The 20,335-nt window shown below is 35.6% G+C and overlaps 1 protein-coding gene across 1 annotated transcript; it reads right to left on the bottom strand.

The window, feature by feature from the left end:
* Positions 1-2,568: 2,568 nt before the first annotated feature.
* Positions 2,569-8,094, bottom strand: LOC147542716 (spermidine copper dependent amine oxidase 2-like). The gene is made up of 12 exons (XM_086638046.1): positions 7,540-8,094; positions 6,867-6,976; positions 6,433-6,738; positions 5,909-6,021; positions 5,476-5,806; positions 4,775-4,990; positions 4,449-4,685; positions 4,066-4,251; positions 3,671-3,811; positions 3,318-3,586; positions 3,027-3,108; positions 2,569-2,896 (listed from the first exon to the last, which is right to left on the bottom strand). The coding sequence occupies exons 1-12, from the start codon at positions 7,772-7,774 to the stop codon at positions 2,774-2,776; spliced, it is 2,349 nt and encodes a 782-aa protein (XP_086494172.1). The 5' UTR covers positions 7,775-8,094; the 3' UTR covers positions 2,569-2,773.
* Positions 8,095-20,335: the final 12,241 nt, after the last annotated feature.

Genomic DNA, 20,335 nt, shown 5'->3' with positions numbered 1-20,335 from the left:
CAACAACTCAACATTTTGCAGTGTAAATCGATCACCCAACTCTTTCATTACAAAATCTATGACAAACAAACAATATAAGAACCTGAATTATTTAATTATTCAATTCTAAATTCGAAATTCTTCAATTCCTTTTCTCAACTATTTAATTATTCAACTCTAAATTCGAATTGGAGAATTCTAGTTCAAACAACTATCAAAACAATTATTCCTATTTTGGAGATCGAATTTAATTGTTTGAGAAAATACAAAATATTATTACCTGTGACAATTTGGAGAAGGAAATGGTCAGATGGAGATGATATTTGGAGAGGGAGAAACAATTTTGGGAGGGATATAGAGATTTTGGAGAGGGAGAAACAATAGAGGGTTTAATTTGTTTTGGAAAGAAATAGAGGGAATACGTAGGGTTTTGGGGTCTGGGGATAAGTAGGGTTGTGGGGGGGAAAATTAGAGAGAAAAAAATAGAAGAGGAAAAAGTGACTTTAAGTGTAGCACATGGGTTTCGAACCCAGGACCTGTCGCATAAATTTCGGCACCCTTACCACTGAACCAAGTTTGCTTTTGGATTTGAGGGTTGTCCATGGCATATATGGCAACCCTCTAAATCCGCCCCTGAGGGCAAAGGCATACCTAGGAATCAAACCTTGGCGTGGCTAGCATTGAAAATATGAACCAAGGTCAAATGGCTAATTAATTGACCAGGTTATTCTAAATTATGACATTTTAGATTTTATGAACCAAAATATAAAAACATAAGAGAATTTGATAAATTTGGCAGGTAGAGAATTAATTAACTTTTAGCAGTTTCAATTTTTATCGAGATAATTATAGAAGTCCATGTCATGGATCAGGACAAATCTGTCGAGATTTACACAGATTTGTGCAAGTTCTGCACTTTCTTTAAGAACAGAGTTTCTAAGATTGAGTGTTGCATTGGAGATGCTCGTAGACTTTTATATCTCATTCTCCCCAAGAAAATGACCAACATGTCAGCTGTCTCTCCACATTTTATCTCCATTGTATATTTTCTTTTGTTGCCACTACATTATATATTTTAATTAACTCCATTATGTTTCTTAGTTAACATAACTTTAGGTCCATATTCAAAAATAGATTTTTCAACTTATATATGCTTAACTTTACCTTTTTTGGCTTCATTGTTCAATTACTTTTGTTTGTTTATTGTTGCTATTATTGTTCTTGTTGTAGTTCTAACTTGGTTTTCAAATTCCATCTTGTTTAAGTTCCACTTATTTCTTGGTTTTCGTCAATATCTAAAGCTAAATCAAGTGGGATTGGTTTTTTTAGTTTTCGTCAAATTTATTTTGTTGAAGTTATGAGGCAAAGCAAGAAAAAGAGGAAAGGAAGAAGAAAAAAGATATAACTTATTTGTCGTAATGTAAATTTATTTTGTTTAAGTAAAGACAGTCTGAAACATTGCGTACAAAAATGTTATTTTATGTCAAAAGCACGAAGAAAAAAAATCTAGTAGATAATATCTTAATTAATTTTAGCTCCTTATGGCTAGAAGTGGTATCATGCTAATTAAGAAGATATTTATATAACAAAATAAAGTTCAAAAAAAGTTTAAGGTCCAATCTTCCCAGAAAATAAGTTTTTAGTCCTTTTCGTTTTGGAAGAAACATTGTTGATAAATAACGTGCTATGTATGACACATATAAAAAAAATGAAATAAAGTATGGAAAACATGAAATAAAGTATGAAACTTTAACAATAAATAACAGGTAATTTATGAACCAAAACAAGAATTTTTAAACAGAAAAATACTGTAACTTTAAGTCTAGACATGCTTTAACTAATTTGGACTAAATATCCATTATAATTATTATTTTGGCTTAAAATCCTATATTAATATTAGGGGGGGACTAAATGTGCATTTAGGGTAGATGTTTGGACTAGGAACCCAAAATCATACTAAATTATTTTGCTAAAGTTAGAAGTGTTAATTTGAATACAAATTTCCATCCTACCTTGTAATTGTTGTACAATTGTGCGTACATGTATGTTGTGCTTAAGTTTAATTTAGCTAGTTTTTTGTATTATTGGTACTAGGTATGGTTAGGAAAAAAAGCTTAAATTTAATTTAGCTCATTTTTTTTGTATTATTGGTATTAGTTACGGTTAGGAAAAAAAAGGTCATCATTTGACAGAGAAAGCATAGGAAGACAAAATTCAAGTGTCCCAAAGGGATTCAGACCCTTGACATAGGCATAATACTTCTATAACTATTGGTTGTACGTATATAAAATGAGTATATTTAACAAAAATACAGATGGACGGAATCAGGTTGCAGCATGGGTCAGCCCACCTGTGGGGTGTCCCCGTATATGCGTATGTAAGAAGACTTGGGGCCACATTTATTGTGATGAATGAATTATTAATGTAAGATACTTGAATACTTTTGTACCTTCGTAGTCATTTGAGCTAAAGACCCGGTTGGCGAAAATTCTCATTTGAGAGCACTGACAATATTCATCACCCGGAAAGCGACATCAAACTATGCTGCCTTTGCTATCTATCATCATGTGATTCTAGATATGCACACAATTTTACTAAATTCAAGCAATCTAATTAGAATTTAATCATGAGATGGCACTTAAACAATCACCGCTTGTAAGTAGTCGAGAATTTTATGTTATTGATCTTAAAGAAAAAGATAAACACATGGTTTAATGGATGGAATTCTGCAACTTCCAAGATCAAGTAAACTAGAAGTAGAAATAATGAGTTTGTGTTTAAACTAACAATCCCTTCAAAGCTTTGCAAGAACAGCACCACTCTGAATAGGCTTTGCCAATCCATTTTCTTTGAGATCCAACTCACATGTACTAGGCGGAACGTCGACGGCTGGAGAACGGTTGAAGAACCCATGGGGCTGCAGAAAACAAACCCGATATTTTATGAAATTGCTCAAGTATTAACAACCTCACTCAAGGGGATTAAAAAAACACTAAGTAAATAAGTGGTTTAGGTTTCAGTTTAGAACTGGTTAGTTAGTAGAATACCATAAGCATAAAACCTATTCGCTCCACCGGCATGACAGGCCAGTCTTCTAGTCGAGGAATATGTGTAATTCCAAATACATACCTGCAACAATGTTCAAAGCAAAGAACACTTCATCAAAGAGAAAACAAAAAAAGGAAGGATAAAAAGAAACAATTTCTCAGGCTGTAAATAGTATTTGCAAATTGCAAGATGCAGAAACTTTTGATCCACCCGGTCATAATAAGGTGTAATTGTGTACTAACTGAGTTCTTGGGTAAATTGAAGTGATAAGAGTCGGTTAGTGGGTTTACCAGAGAACTATATCATTTTCTTCAAGCTGACGATTCTGTTTAACCCATGTTGCTAGTCCTTCACCAACACGTGGATTTTGATTAGGGAATTCTCCTCCTGGATACATTTCGCCACGTGTATAAGGTGTAACCCAAAGATTATGTTTCAAGAAAGCAGCTCTTCTCATAAACTTTGCCTCTGCACCAGCTAATGGCGAACAGTTTGAACCAGGCACAAGCTTGTACCCTGTTAGTTGCCCAGTTCGGTTGACAGATCTTGTGTTCCTGATCTGATAATCAACAAAATGTAAAATCAGACCAATTCCTGCTCGTGACTCTCTTGTATATAGTCAATTAGAAGAAAGACGGCTTACAATCCAGTGACGAGCAGAGAGAGGATTACAATCACGCGTCGCTTGCAGTTCTGTTCTGAGAAGTTCCTCTTCGGCATAGAATGCATTGTTGTGAACATTATCCTTTCCTGGTTCTTCAACTTTAACATTCACTTCAACAACCTACATAGTTACATTTGCACTTATGTTGCCGTCATATAAATAAAGCAGCAAATGTACGAAAGTCCTAAGGGAGTATATTGACTATTTCTAGCAACAGAAACGCAACAGTACAGGGAAGTTAGATGAGTTTGAGGCTGACCTAAAAGTCCCACAAAAAATGCCATAGAAATTTTTTGTTTTTGAAACATCAAAGAAATTACTATATTGCAACAACTTCAGAAGACCAAACATTTCAGTGTTCTTTTTTGATTTACCTGGTTAAATTTTTCTCCAGGTTTACAGTCAACAGACATATCCATGCGAGCTACAAAAAAGTGCTGATGCACTGGAGCATATAATCCAGGTGCAATAGTTGTACCATATTTTCTAGATTCCCCAGGTGCAAGTGCTCCTAAGCTGAGAATGCCAGTAAGTTTAACCTCGGCTTCTATTTTTCCATCCTGAAACAAGAAACTCCATAAGCGACATCTCCAAACTATTATCCAACAAACAAGGAGTACAAGGAAAATGTTTTACATAAAGAAATAAGGGCAACAAAGATGTGGATAAGCAAACTACAAAAGCTCTATATTTTCTCTTGTGGATACTGTATACGGAATAAAAGAGAATCCAATTGAAGACAAAAAGGAAAATTTACCTGATAGAAGTGCCAGAAGAACCCATACTCATAATTAGCCACAGTGCATATGAAGGACACTGTTAGACGTCTAGAGCGCCGAACCTCCGCTAAGCCTGTTCTCCAATCTTGATGTTTCCATAAGATACCATGATCTTCTTCGTGTAGACACACACAATTTTCAATTGTTTCAATACCTCCGGTAAAATTAGTAAAATGGGCATCAAAGTATTTAATATATCCTAGACAATCACATCCCTGCAACAGTTAGAGCATTTTAGAACAGTAATCCCAAAATGTTATGGGACATAGTAAATAAACAACGAATACAAACAACGTGTTTTCACCTTCTTCAGAGAATGTGCATTTTTTCCAAGGCCATCTTCCCCGGCATCAAATGCATTTTTCCTGTAATGTGGCTCATTAGGATCTCCATAGGGCACCACCATCTCAACAAAACTCAACCTGTGGGCTACGGGTCTCCGACCACGACTACCATCAATATATGCAACAGAATATATGACCAGACCCTCCCTTGGTGTGAAACCAACCCGGAAATTCCACTGCCACCAGCAAAAAGTTTAGATAAATTTCAACTTTGAGTGTTTTGAAAAGGAAGATACATGTAAAACAATGGTACCCCTGCTCGACACCAGTAGATAAATATACCAATGAGGTAGTAGTATAGAGACCCAGAACTACAAGGCTCACCACAACCCACATTCGTGATAATAATTATAGTGCAAGACTACTACATTTATAGGTGCATTGAAGTACCAACTGTAGAACTGTCTACTTCAGTAAAAGCAAGATGTCTCGATCCAGGTAGACACACGAAAAGTGTAACTCGCAGTGAGTAATTCCAGTAACTCAACAAGATATCAGAGAATTTTTTTTGAAAACTAAGATATCAGAGAATTACGATTTAAAGAAGAACGTTATGTTGAAGTTAGCACATAGTGCAAAATACAATAGACAGAGTAAATAAAAATACCAACACTTCATGCCATATGTTGTAACGAGATAGAAGATAAAACTGTAGAAGTACCTTCTGCCACTCTACAAAGTTTCCACTAACACGAAAGCTTGGACCTTCAGGCTGAATTATCTGGAGTGGTTTCACATCACTTCGGTCAACACCTCCTCGAGTTTCACCAGGAGTATAATTTCGTAATGGATCTGCTGGAGGTAAAGGAACAAGTTTACGGTCTTCGAATTCAATCACTACCATATTCTGCATATCAACAACTACATAAATGCCTTCAACAGGGCGTGCGTAGCCGTTCTCCATTGGGCAATCGCTCTCAGTTCTACAGAAAATAAGTGGTTTGGCAAGCCTGTGGCTAGGGGCATCAGCATCACTGTGAAAACCAACGCACCTGTAAAAGGAGTTGATTAATAAATAACAGAGGTAGTCGCAAATAAACAGAATGTTTTTCTATGATGTAAGTGCAAGAGAACATGAGAAACAATCCACTAACCACGCATCTACCATAACCAGATCCATATCCTCAATGCCCCTCTTTTTCATTGCTTCCCGGAATGGCGGATAGTCCTTAACAACAGCTTCACATTCAGCATACTCCACAGCATCCTGCAGTTGCAAATGAAATCGCATAAAAATTGAGATGATAAAATACAGTAAAGAGAATCCAAATTTAGCCTGTTGGATACCAAAATATGACACGGTATTCAAACTTATGGGCCAACCATGAAGGCTAAAACTTTTTCCCGCTTTTCTAGATAGTAAACTTCAAACATCTACCTGTTTTTCATGTATGCAGAGAAAAATGATTATGTCATGTCAAAAGAGAATACTTAAGATTAGGAAAATTAACAGAACTTCCGAGTCAATTGACAATTCCTTGTAAACAAAGTATGTCAACAAAAGTTATAACTAAAAGGTAGACCTACACTTATGTTCCTGATTGAAGTAGACTAGTTATGTATAATTCCTTTCTTTTAGAAACCAGCATTAACTTTTTAAACAGATAATAGCACATACCATGGGTGGCTGAACATCTGGAACAACTTGTGATGAGATGACTCTTCCCCTGTGATGACCACCTCTTGTTGCCGCATGTACTTCAGTTAGCTCGACAATCCATATACTTGTCTCGTTGGACCGTTTATTGTACACAACAAGTCTAGCTCTCCTTGGTGGAAGCTTACTAGGAATAACAGGTCCACCTTTGGTTTTTGGAAGTAAAGAAGGCTGAAAAGGAGGAAAGAAATATGCATCTGCTAATGCAACAACTTGTTTATCTGGCTCCAACAAAACCACTTCAACAAACCGCATGCTATCTCTAACCTGTAAAGACAAAATACTGAAATCAATTAATACCGCTTAAATGGACATCTTAAGCAGGAGATACGACGCCGAAAAAATTCTGACCAGCACAAAATCCAAATCTACTGGGAAGAACAGAATTGACCAACCTCAGGTGTGGCTCCAGCGGCCCTGACAGTCGCCACTGCCACTGAAATTTCAGCAGCTGATAAAGGATCCAATGGGTGGCTACTTTGAGCCCTCATCATGATCTGGATACCTAAAGACGTACATAAGAGAGAGGAAATGATGAGTCAAGTAAAAAACACCAATACCATAATACCTCCACAAAATTACAAGAAAAAAGGTAGAAAGGGACATAAGGTAGGCAACTAGTGATAAAAACAAACAGCACAACTTGACAATTCGAAATTCCTCACTGGAGGGAGCCGAGAAGTCTCTAATAGATACCTCCCACAAAAAAGTATTCCCCAAAACACAAAGTGAAAATGATATAAAAACTCAATTTTTATTGTCATCTAAATCTTCTCAATTTATATTGACAACTAGAGTACCTTACCCTAGTAAGCACAAATTGATTCTTTTAAGTTAACAACATACCCAGACAGTGAAATTGATCAATAAATTAAAGATTTAATCAAAATCAATTTTTAAAGGAAATCTACAACAACAAGAAAACAAATTGGATCAAATGCAAGTATTAAAAAGGGTGAATCGAATTGAATCGGGGATTGATGATACCTTTGGTTGAAGATCTGCCAGATTAGAAAACTACTGTATAAACAAATTAAACAGAGAGCAATTGAGTAAGATTGATGATACCTTTGGTGGAAGAATTAGATGAACTTTCAGGAAGTGAATCAACAGGACGAATTACGGTCTCCATAGTAGAAACAGCTCGGCTAGGTTGCTGATCAGTTGTTGAAACAGCCCAATCTTGTGAGATTTTCTGAGGAACGGAGATAGTTGCCGCAGTCGGCTCACGACGTAAGGAAGAAGAAGATGAAGATTGTTTGGAGTTGCAGCAAGACGTCGTTTTTTGCGAAGTTGAGGCCATTGTAAAGGATTAGCAAGTTCACCGATTCCACCGTAATAACTTCTCTCACTAAAATCTTCTGACATACAGCAGCAGCCACTCTCAACTATCTTATTTTGGAGGAATACTTCAAGAACCCTAAATATGGAAACCGATGATGAGAAATAAAGACAGCAGATTTGATTAGATAAAAATGAAACGATGATCAAGAAGAAGAGGGACCAGATTTTGTCCAAAAGCAAAGGTAGTAAGTAGTACTACTAAACTAGGATTTTCACAATGAAAATGAAAACCCGGGCTGGAATAGTCCCGGGCCGGGCGGGTCCTAGGTTGACTATATCTAGTGGTGGCCAACGGGCCGTGTCGTGCCGGCACGGCCCATTTGGCAGCCGTGGCGTGTCAGACACGCCACGGCCACGCCAGGCACGGCTTGAGCCGTGCCGTTCCGTTCCGTGCCCAGACCACAAAGGTCTGGGCACAGAAACGGCCCATGGAAACGGCCCAGCCGTTCCCGTGGCGTTTCCGTTCCGTTTCTGGCCGTTTCCGTGACCGTTCCGTAGCGTTCCCGTAGTCGTTCTCGTGGCCGTTCTGTGGCGTTCCCGTGGCTCCGACCCATTCATAAATATTTTTTTTACTTGTCAAAAAAAGTAATAAAAGAAACATTACATTTTTTTTCAAGTAAAAAATTATGATGTACAAAAGCTTTAGAATTTATGTCATATCTTTGTTTATTTTATTGGAAAAGAGTTGTATAAAGATTCTCCACATTTACTTTGTATTTTGTGGTTTAGGTGTGGGACTATCTTTACCACTTTATTTGTTATTTTTTGGAAAAAAAGTTTTAGTTTGTTTCAAAAAAAAAAATCTAAGTAAAAAAAAAATAAAGTAAAACCTCTTTTGTTAAATTCAAGTATTACTTTTTTTTAAGTATTACTACTTTTTTAATTCAAGTATTACTTTTTTTTAATGTTTTTCTTTTTGTAATATAAAGTAGTTGTCCTGAAAATCTAACAATTTGTAAACACATTAGAATATTAGTACACCCTAAGTAATTCTTAAAAATCCAAATAACTAAATTGGGCCGTTGCTAGCGTGTCGTTGTTGCCGTTTCCGTTCCGTGTCGTTCCGTGCCCACGGGCCGTGCCGTGTACGATCCGTTCCGTGTCGTTCCTGCGTGTCTAACGGGCCGTGTTTAACGGGTCTGGGGCTCTAAAATTCCAGCCCCGACACGACACGCCAGACCCGTGACGGGTCGGCACGGCACGGAACGGACCGTTCCGTGCCGTTCCGTGTCCTCAAATAAACGGGCCGTGCCGGTCCGTTTACGTGTCGGCACGGCCCGTTGGCCACCACTAACTATATCCTTGGCCCGGCCTGGGACCGGGAATTGACCCAGGTAGGCCTGTAAACGGTAGCTTATCGGATACGGATATTTATCGGATATGGATATTTATCAGATCGAATATGAGTTTATCCGTATTCGATATCCGATAAACAGATATCCGATAAGGAATATCCGTATCCGAATCTGAAATTTCGGATGTTTTTTGAAATTCGAATACAGATGCGAGTCGAATGTCGAATATTAGGATATCCATTGACAGACCGGGTCTCCGGGCCGAGCTTAACCCGGGTCTGACCGGGCCTTCCTATTTTTTTATATAAGAAGGGTGCTTCTAAAGGCACCGGGCCAAAAGGTTGTTAGCATCCGGAAATTTTATTGACTCGGGTCAATAGCCATTGACCCGAGTTCTCTATAAGCACCAGTTTTTAATGTGGGTGACATTCACCTTCATTTGCTTCTTCCATCTTCTTCTTCCAAAATAAAAAGAATACCAATTCAATTTTTTTCCAAAACAAAAATCATGTGTGCTCATCTAGATAGTGTAAGTAAAAAAAATTCTTATTTACTTTATATTCCTGTTAGTAAATACACAAAATTAAAAAGAATTGGTCCACTCTCTTCTTCCTTCTTCACCAAATTTCATCCACAAAATAAACTCATTTTCTCTCCTCTTCCTTCTCATGTTCATCTTCATTCCTTCTATATCCCCTTTGTAAATGTAGAAGAAAGATTGCAAGATTCAGAAAGGTAGAGAGAGAGATGAGAATAAGGGTTTTTAGAGAGAGAAAGATGAAGAAAACGAAACGAGAAGTAGCAGAGGAGCTGGTCATGGTCGAGTTCACGAGAAAGAGAGTGAGGATTGGGATGTTTTTGAAGCCCCGGATCAGCTGATCCGTTTAGCCCTCTTAGGTCCCGGATCAGCTGATCCGTTTGGTCCTCCTAAGTCCCGGATCAGCTGATCCGCTTGGTCCTCCTAGGTCCCGGATCAGCTGATCCGTTTGGTCCTCTTAAGTCCCGGATCAACAGATCTGTTTGGTCCTCTTAAGGCTCGGACTGATTCAGTCCGTCCTATAGATTTTGTTTGATTTTGTGATAAACGGATGGAGGTGTTAGGGTTAAGTTGGCTTTGACTGGTGCCTACATAATTGAAACGGTGCTAACAGAGAAATGAGCAGTTGGGTCTGGTGCTAATAGAGATGGGTGCTAACAGCTATTTGGCTTGGTGCCTTTAGAAGCACACTTATAAGAAATGAAATGAAATTAAAATAGTATATAATCTTAAAAGTTAATTGAAATAAAACATTACAAATACGAAACTATAAGACAACAAATCAAAACATTAGAAATTTTACCTTTTTAAAAAATACTAGGGTATATCCCGTGCCTAGGGCACGGAGACTTGTATCAATCAAATGTTACGAAATTTATTGTTATATTTTATTGAGAGAGAGAGAGATTTTTATTAGTTATTATTTTTTTGTTTCTTTTCGCTTAAATTTAGTTATTATTTTATTGAGAGGAGAGATTTTAATTTCTTTTTTTAACCCTTGAAATTTATTTTTTTTCTTTTTTTTTCTTAAATTAGTTATTTTATTTCTAAGAAGGAAAGGATTATTTCTAGGGTATATCCCGTGCCCTATGGCACGGACACTTGTATCAATTAAATGTTACGAAATTTAGTTTATATTTTATTGAGAGAGAGATTTTTATTAGTTTTTATTTTTTTTATTTTTTTTAGATTGTGTTATTAGTTATTATTTTATTGAGAGAGAGAGATTTTAATTTCTTTTTTTAACCCTTGAAATTTATTTTGTTTCTTTTTTTCTTAAATTAGAATTTTTATTTCTAAGAAGGAAATGATTATTGTTTTTTAAATAGGTAACTTTATTTCTACGAAGGACTATATTTTAAATTTGAGAAGGGCTTCCAGACAATATCCTTTATTAAAAAGAATGTTTATCCCAGTCATCGTTTTCCCTTCTGTTTTATATAATATAGATTAGATCTTAGGAAATAAAGTACTGATTATTTACCTAAAAGAAAATATTACTTACCTAATACTAAAAGTAAAATAAAACAAAATAGAATTTACCTAAAAGATCCTATAGTATTTACTTAAAATTTCTTTCCTAACTTAAAAAGAAAAGATTTTGTTGAACTTACACAAAAATAGTGTTTATGGAACTTACCTAACTTCTATATTCTTTAACTTAAAAGGAAAAAAATAATCTAATTTTACATAAGATATAAATCTTTAATGGGAACATTTCTTCTCTAACTTAGGAACTTACCTAAATTTATTTTTACATAAAATTTTCTACAACTTACAAAAAAATTATTCTCTAACTTCAGTATTTTATATTTTCTAGATAAGATATACAACCTTAATAGGAAATAATTATTTATAGAAAGGAAAGAAAAAAAAACAAAAACGAAAAGGTAAAAGAAAAAAAAAGTGACGGGCTCAACCCGGCTGTTACCGGATCGAGCCGGGTTTAGCCCGCCGGACCTGGAATAGAGGCCCAGTCCGGGACAAACCCAGATTGACTTGACCCGTTTTCCGTACGGTCCAGGCCGGTCCGGGCCATTACGGAACGAGCCGGTCCCGGACCCAACCTGGGTCGCCCCAGCATTTTGAGCACCACTAGAGCGAAGAACAATCTAGAGAGAGAAAGTAAGCAATTTCTAAGGTGGCTAATACGCGGACAACTAATTTTCTTAATGGACAACTATTTTCGAGCCCTTTAATAAGGGGACAACTCCATACAGCCTTAAAAATAAACAGTTACTAATTTGTGGGCCACTAACAAAAACAATAATTAAAAATAGAAATATAACTGTCTTCGTCATCAACATCTTCTTCTTCTTCCTCTTCCTCTTCTTCCTTCTTCTTCTTAATGTTATTCTTATTCCTTCTTTTTTTATCAAACCCTAATGGAAGAAGAAGATAAAACCCCTCAATCTCCACTTGAAGACGTTTTTCCCGACGTTTCTATAATACATAGTTTCCCATAAACATGAAGAACAAAAAACATAAACACGAAGATTCAAAACTTCTAAGCATCACAATAAAAATCCCCGAAATAATCGCATCACAATAGAAATCCCCGAAACAATCGCAGCTATGAATATTCAAAACCTCTAAGAATCAGTATTGGGCGAAACACCGAAATCAGTAGCAGTCATTACTACTGTTTTGGACGAAACACCCCCGAAACATTAGCAGTCACTGCTACTATTTCGAGCGAAACAATTGTAACAGTAGCAGTTCGATGTTATTGTTTCGGAAGTTTGAAGCCCACGAACAATAGCAGTTCGTGGGCTTAAACGAGCAGATCTCATCTTTTCGTGATATGCTCGTGTTTCGTGGATTTCTGGCAAAACACGAGCAGATCTACTTGTTTCAAAAAGAAATCTAGAGTTTTCAAAAGTTTGATTTCTAGGTTTTACAAGTTTAAGGGGTTATAGGGTTTTTAGATCTTACCTTTCTCTTTGTGAAGCTTCTTCAACAATTCACTTCCCTTTGTTTGATGTCATAAACTCATAATCAACAATGGTGCTTCCCCAAAAAAATTATCTCCCTAGAAATTTGGGTTTTGAGAAAGAAGATGAAGTAGTAGAAAGAAGACCAAATAATATATCTAATTGTAAGAGGACTTGAGTGAAAATAATAGAGAGTCGTCCCCTTAAAAATTGATGTCCATATAAAAATAATTACGTTTTTGGTTGTCAACTTTAGATAGTTGTCCATATAAAAAAATTAGTTGTCCACACCATTGCTAAAGAAAGAGTGGTGTCTACTCTGTCTAGATTCAAAGGAAGAAGGAGAAAAAGTGAAAAGGTCTGGTTGGGAGTTGTGACAGAACTTATTACATTAAGTGCTTATTGCTTAATAAAAGAAATTAAGGGGGGGTAGTGGATCAAGACATTGGGGGACATTAGGGGACAATCAGAGACAAAATGTTCCGTGGACATTTCAAGACATTTCGGGACATTTGTCTGTAGACAAAATGTCTTTATAGACATTTCAAGACATTTGATTCGTAGACAAAATGTCTTTATAGACATTTCAAGACATTTGATTCATAGACAAAATGTCTTTTAAGAGACATTTCAAGACATTTGGTTCACGGACAAAATGTTCCGGGGACATTTCAACATACTGAATCCATGGACCAAATGTGTAGTGGACATTATTATTATTATTATCATTATTATCATTATTATTATTATTATTATTATTATTATTATTACTATTATTGTTATTATTATTATCTTTATTTTTATTATTATTATTATTATTATTATTATTATTATTATTATTATTATTATTATTATTATCTCATCATTGAAGGACAATTGGTAGACATTTATATTGTCTAACCATATGAAATAATATATTTGTACTCATATTTCAAAAATATATTTTTCGATATTTGTGGACATCTGTGGATATCCGAGGACATTGAAGGACAGTTGGTAGACAATTGTTTTAATTTTATTATTATTGTTTAACCATATGAATTATGAAATAATATATTTTTACTCATATTTCAAAAATATATTTTTAGACTTTTGTAGACAACCGTGGATATCTGAGGACATTGATGGACAATTGGACATTTATTATTATTTTAATATTATCATTATTATATAATCATATGAAATGATATATTTATACCACTAATCTGAAATATATTTTTTGACTTTCGTAGACTTTCGTAGACATCCGTAGATATATGTGGACATTGATAGACATCTGTAGATATCTGTGGACATTAATATAATAATAATATAATAAAATAAAATAACATAATATAATAATAAAATAACTTAATATAATAATAATATAATAATAATATAATAATATAATAATATAATAATACAATATAATATAATATAATATAATATGATAATAAAATATAATATAATAAAATATTAATATAATAATAAAATATAATATAATAATATTATATTATTATAATAATAAAATATAGTAATATAATAATAAAGTAATATTATAATAATATAATAATATAATAATAGCACAATATAGTAATATGATAATAATATCATTATTACTATAATAGAATAATAATATTATAATATAATACTATATAATAATACAATAATATAATAAGAGAATATAATAATAATATAATATAGTAATATAATAATAAGATAATAATATAATAATAGTATAATTTAATAATATGATAATATTTTATATATTATTTATTATATATTATTTAATCTAATTTGATAATAATAATTATTTTTATTTTCTTCCTCACTGAAATGTCCCCAAGTTTCCTCAAATGTCTTCCATATTTTGAGAGACATTTTCTCTCCAAAAGCTCTCCAAATTTACACTAAAATGTCTCCAAATGTCCCCAAAACTAATTTGTCTTGAAATGTCCCCAAATTCGTGTCCCAAACGAATAACACGGACATTTGGAGACATTTAAAATGTCCCCAACCAATAACACGGACATTTCGGGACATTTGAAATGTCTCCAACCAATAACACGGACATTTGGAGACATTTCGGGACATTTGAAATGTCCCGAACCAATAACGCAGACATTTCGGGACATTTAAAATGTCCCCAACCAATAACACGGACATTTGGGGACATTTCAAATGTCCCCAACGAATAACACGGACATTGGGGGACATGAAAATGTCCCCCAATGTCTTGATCCACTACCCCCCTAAATTAAAAAAGTGGCAAGGAAAAGGATGTCGAGTTTAGGATAGGATTAAGGAATTATTTATTTCAACCAAAAAATTATTTATTTCAACCAATAAAAAAAAGAATTCTTTAATTTTGTTCTTGTTGAAGATATGACAACCCACACTGCTCACCCATTCTCATGCTCATTTTTTTGATTTTATAATCAACCTCTCTTTCCTAATTTTCTTTATTATATATCAATAATATTTCTGGATCCACCTTTAGATCTAGTTGCAGTCTACCAAATATACCTATACGAGAACAGATTGTATGGGTAGAAGTATTAATTTTTTATGTGGGAATGGAATTTTCAGCGGTTAAATCGTTCTTAGAACGAACTAGTGTTTGTTGTAAATTGAGCCTGTTGAGTTGATATAGTAATCTTTTAATAATCAGATATTGACAAGTCAATAGATTAACAATGCTAGGCCTGACCAAATTTTTTTTTTTGATGAGAAAGCCTGACCAATTTGAGTAAGAGATATAATTCCCTACGGCTCAAACACATTACCACACATAACTAGTTGCTCTCATATATGTTTTCATAAAGGTTGGACTTACTTGGACTTGGTAATGCTGGTATGCATAGGGCTGCGAAATTTAATGTACATAACAAATTGACATTGATTTGGTCAACGTACTTCGACTAAGTCAGAGTGTTACTCACACCCATACTCTGGCACCATCTTCATCGCATGGAGATCGTCGGGAGTCAAAATGTTACTCGCACGCACACTCCGGCCACCATCTTCACCGAATGTCTTAGAAAATATATTGTTCTCCTCTCCACCACCACCACTTTCAACACCTCCACCACTCCTCTCAGTACTAATTTATCTCTCTCTCAGTCTCTCTCAATAATAGAAAAAGAAACTCGTTGGAACTATCAATGAGGAACCATCAATGAACCCTCTATTGATGGTTCCAACGTAAGTCCTCGGTCGAAGGTTCTTGTCAAAAATTAGTGCATCTTATTAGTGGTTTCCAGGTTTTTAGCAAGTAGTTGATTATGTTGTTATCTTAACTAATTATTTTCTAGACTTCAGTAAGTGTTAGTAGTGGGGGTATTGGTGGCAGTAATGGATGTATTAGTGGGTAGTGTATGTAATGGTGGTGTAGTGGTTGAGTCTTGATAGGAAGTGGGTAGTTATAGTAGAGTCTATAAATAGAGTCCAGAATATGTTGAAAAGACAAGAAAAAAAAATTTGATGAATGTTAATTTCCTTAGTATTACTGTTGAGTTGTGTGATTTGAATTTTTACTTCAAGTCATAGCTTTATTTTCTCATGGTAACAGAGCTAGGTTGGAGAGAGTGTTAGTATTCAAAAGTTCTAGTTTTTAAGTTGAGTACAACCTGTTTGATAAAAGTCCAACAAGAAAAGTTTGGTTATTTTCTTTGTTTTCTGGTTTTGCTTGTTGCGATGAATGGTGGTAATGGTATCTCTCAAGTATGTGTGGAGAAACTTGTAGGTAATAACTACAAGTATTGGCGACTGTGTATGGAAGCTTATTTACAAGGTCAAGACTTATGGGATCTTGTTTGTGGTACCGATTCGTTAATTCCGGATGACACTCAAGAGAATGTCGAGTTGCGACGAAAGTGGAAGATAAAGTGCGGAAAAGCTCTTTTTGCTCTAAGAACATCAATAAGTAAAGAACTTATTGACCATGTTCGTGATGTGGATTCACCTAACAAGTGTGGGAGACTCTTCAAAGGTTTTTTACTCAAAAGAATACAACAAGACTGCAATTCCTAGAAAATGAGCTTGCGGCATTAACTCAAAGAGGTACATCTATTTCAGAATATTTTTTGAAGATAAAAAATGTATGTGCAGAAATTTCAGAGCTAGATGTGGAGGAACCTATTAGCGAGGCACGGCTGCGTCGCTACCTTGTTCGTGGTTTACGGACGGAGTTCATGCCTTTTATTTCTTCAATTCAAGGTTGGGTAACTCAACCATCTATTATTGAATTGGAGAACTTGTTATCTAATCAGGAAGCCTTGATGAAGCAAATGTCAAATAAACCCGACACAGATGACGTACTTTTCACCAAAAATCAGTCAAAGTATAAAGCCGTTTCAAATTCTTCGTCAAGTTCAGGTGCAGAGATGGAGTCTGATCATAAAAGAAAATTAATCAAGTGTCACAGGTGTGGAAAGGTGGGTCATATTAAGCGAAATTGTCGTGTAAAATATGAACACTGCATTGAGTGTTATAGATGTGGAAGACGAGGTCATACCCAACAAAATTGTCGCGTAGAGCTCGAGGATGAAAATGCAAATGCTGTACATGATGAAAAAAATGATCAACCAAAGTGGGAACAATGTTTTTCTGTTGAGGTTGCAGCAAGACAAAGTGATAAAAACCTAAGTGAAGCTAATATATCTATCGATTATGATAAAGAATGGATTATTGATTCTGGCTGCTCACATCACGCAACCGGGAATCAATCACTGCTTTCTTCTATCCGTAAACATAATGGAGACCGGGCGATTATTACAGCAGATAACTCTATACATCCAGTGGTCAATGAAGGACAACTGAAGTTCATAGCTAAAAATACGTGTGGTGACTGCTTTGATGTCTATCATGTGCCAGGATTGAAGAAGAACCTCCTGTCAGTCTCACAAATAACTAAGTTTGGAAAGTATGTTATGTTTGGTCCAGATGATGTGAAAGTTCTTGACAATTTGCAGACCTTGGTTGCTGATATTCTTCTCACTGGAAAGAAGAAGGAGTCATTATTTGTCATGACAGCAAGTGAAGCTTTTGTTGAAAATACAAGTCGTAATGATGGTGCATCTTTATGGCATGCCAGATTAGGCCATATTGGTTATCAACTGTTACAACAAATTTCTTCCAGAAGATTATTGGATGGTGTTCCTAACTTAGAGAAGATATATCAAGACGTAATTTGCCAAGGATGTCAATACGGTAAATCTCATCGCCTTCCTTTTAATAACTCATCTAATCGATCATCTACGTTGTTTGAATTAGTGCATTCAGATGTGATGGAGCCAACAAAAACACCAAGTAATCGTGGTTTTCACTACTTAATGATCATTGTTGATGACTGCTCAAGATATACGTGGGTGTATTTTATGAAGAGTAAAAATGAGGCATTCTCTAAATTTGTGGAGTTCAGAAACAATGCAGAGAAGGAATTTGGGTCTAAAGTTAAGTGCTTAAGAACCGACAATGGAGGTGAATATATGTCCGAAGAATTTCTTAATTATTGCAGAGAACATGGTATTCGTAGACAAATGACTTGTCCAAAGACCCCACAACAGAATGGGGTAGCTGATCTGAACGGAAGTTAGCACATCTCACCTCAATGAGTTTATCTTGGTTACATGATAAATATCTTCCTAGAGAGCTTTGGGCAGAAGCTATACAATGTGCTTGTCATGTAATAAATCGCCTCCCACCTTGGCCAGGTAAGGAAAAATCTCCATTTGGAGTATTATTTAATAGAAAACCAAATGTGAACTATTTTCGTGTATTTGGTTCTATTTGCTATGTCCATGTGCCTAAAAGCAATAGAACTAAACTAGATCCAAGAGCAAGAAAATGTGTTTTTGTTGGCTATGACCCACACAGGAAAGGTTGGAAATGTATGGATCCAGAAACAATGAAGGTTGTTACATCACGAGATGTGGTGTTTGATGAGGTATCAACATATTACTCCTCTTCAAACACTCCTACTGAATTGGGAGGTGATAGTAATGAATCTTCAGCTGTAGAAGGAGAAAGTTCGACAAGTATACAACTTGATGCTACTGATGGCTCCATCATAGAAGAAAGGGGGAGTGAGTCTACTGAAAAAACACACCAAGATAGGTCAATGAGAAGGACATCTATGAGGGAAAGAAAACAACCTGGTTATTTAAATAATTATGAGGTTCAATTAAACCCTTGTACTATTACTTCTTGTTTTCTTTCAGGAGCTATGGTTGGTCACGAGCCCTCATGCTATGATGAGGCAAAAGGAATTTCAGAATGGGAAGACGCAATGCAAGATGAGATCTCAGCCTTGGACAAGAACAACACATGGAAGCTCGTACCAAAACCAAAAGACGCTGAGTTAGTAACATGTAGATGGGTTTATAAATTGAAGAAGAAGGCAGATGGAACTGTGGACAGGTACAAAGCACGCCTGGTTGCACGAGGGTTCTCACAGAATTATGGGTTAGATTATGAAGAGACCTTCAGCCCAGTCGCCAAGATGGTGACAGTTAGAACCATAATCTCTTTGGCTGCATGCAATTCGTGGAGTTTATGGCAGTTTGATGTAAAGAATGCATTTCTTTACGGTGAGTTGGATCGTGAAATATTTATGGAGCAACCCCAAGGTTTCATCTCAAAGAAATCTCCCCATTATGTTTGTCGACTCAAGAAGGCCTTGTATGGTCTAAAGCAAGCTCCACGAGCTTGGTACGGTAAGATTGCTCAATATCTTACCTTTCGTGGATTCAAAATTTCAAATTCAGATTCTAGTTTATTTGTGAAAATGAATTCCACATTGTGTACAATTCTTTTATTATATGTGGATGATATGATAATCACTGGAGATGATTTTGCTGAAATTACACGTCTGAGAGAGGATTTATCTATTCGATTTGAAATGAAGAATCTGGGCGAACTTGGATGTTTTCTTGGCCTTGAAGTGGAAAGATCAGATGGCTATTTTGTTTCTCAAAAGGGTTATGCTAGAAATCTGCTAGATCGTTTTGGTATGGGGGAGTCAAATGCAGTAACGACTCCTATGGAGCCATGTCTCAAGTTAAAGAAAGATGAAGGGAAGCCACTAAGTGATGCTACACTATTTCGACGACTTGTCGGTAGTCTGATTTATTTAACCATAACAAGACCTGACATTGCATATTCTGTAGGAATCGTTTCTCAATTTATGGAGAAACCTTGTGTTTCTCACTAGAATGCAGCAAAGAGAATTTTACGTTATGTGAAAGGAACTCTGGAGTTCGGGCTAATGTACAAAAATTGTACCAAATTCTACTTAAGTGGATTTGTTGATGCAGATTGGGCTGGTGATGTGAACGACAGACGTTCAACTACTGGTTATTGTTTCTATACAGGTTACGCCGCAATTTCATGGTGCAGCAAAAAGCAGCGTACTGTTGCACTTTCTAGTACTGAAGCTGAATATATAGCGGCAACTATGGCTACACAAGAATGTATATGGCTGAAGCGATTGATGGAAGATATTAACTCGAAGATGGATTATTCCGTATCTATTAAATGTGACAATCAAAGTGCAGTGAAGTTAGCAGCCAATCTTATATTTCATGCTCGCAGCAAACACATTGAGATTCAATATCATTTTGTCCGTGAGAAAGTACTTGATGGAGAAATTAAACTCCATAATATTAGAAGTGAAGATCAAGTGGCAGATGTCTTTACTAAAGCACTTCCAAGAGCTAAGTTTGAAGAGTTCAGAACTATTCTTGGTATAATTGATCGTAAGAATGCACTAAGGG

This window comes from Eschscholzia californica, unplaced genomic scaffold (genome assembly GCF_041429995.1).
Source record: "Eschscholzia californica isolate CP2 unplaced genomic scaffold, dmEscCali1.0.p SCAF_4, whole genome shotgun sequence".
NCBI classification, from domain to species: Eukaryota; Viridiplantae; Streptophyta; class Magnoliopsida; order Ranunculales; family Papaveraceae; genus Eschscholzia; species Eschscholzia californica.
This window is presented reverse-complemented; position numbering and strand designations above follow the sequence as displayed.

Coding starts and splice junctions, on each gene's coding strand:
- LOC147542716 (XM_086638046.1), bottom strand. CDS start 7,774: ATGGCCTCAACTTCGCAAAAAACGACGTCTTGCTGCAACTCCAAACAA. Junction 6,977..7,539: donor ATCTAATTCTTCCACCAAAG/GTATCATCAATC, acceptor GTACGTCTTTAG/GTATCCAGATCATGATGAGG. Junction 5,807..5,908: donor CTGGTTATGGTAGATGCGTG/GTTAGTGGATTG, acceptor CTCCTTTTACAG/GTGCGTTGGTTTTCACAGTG.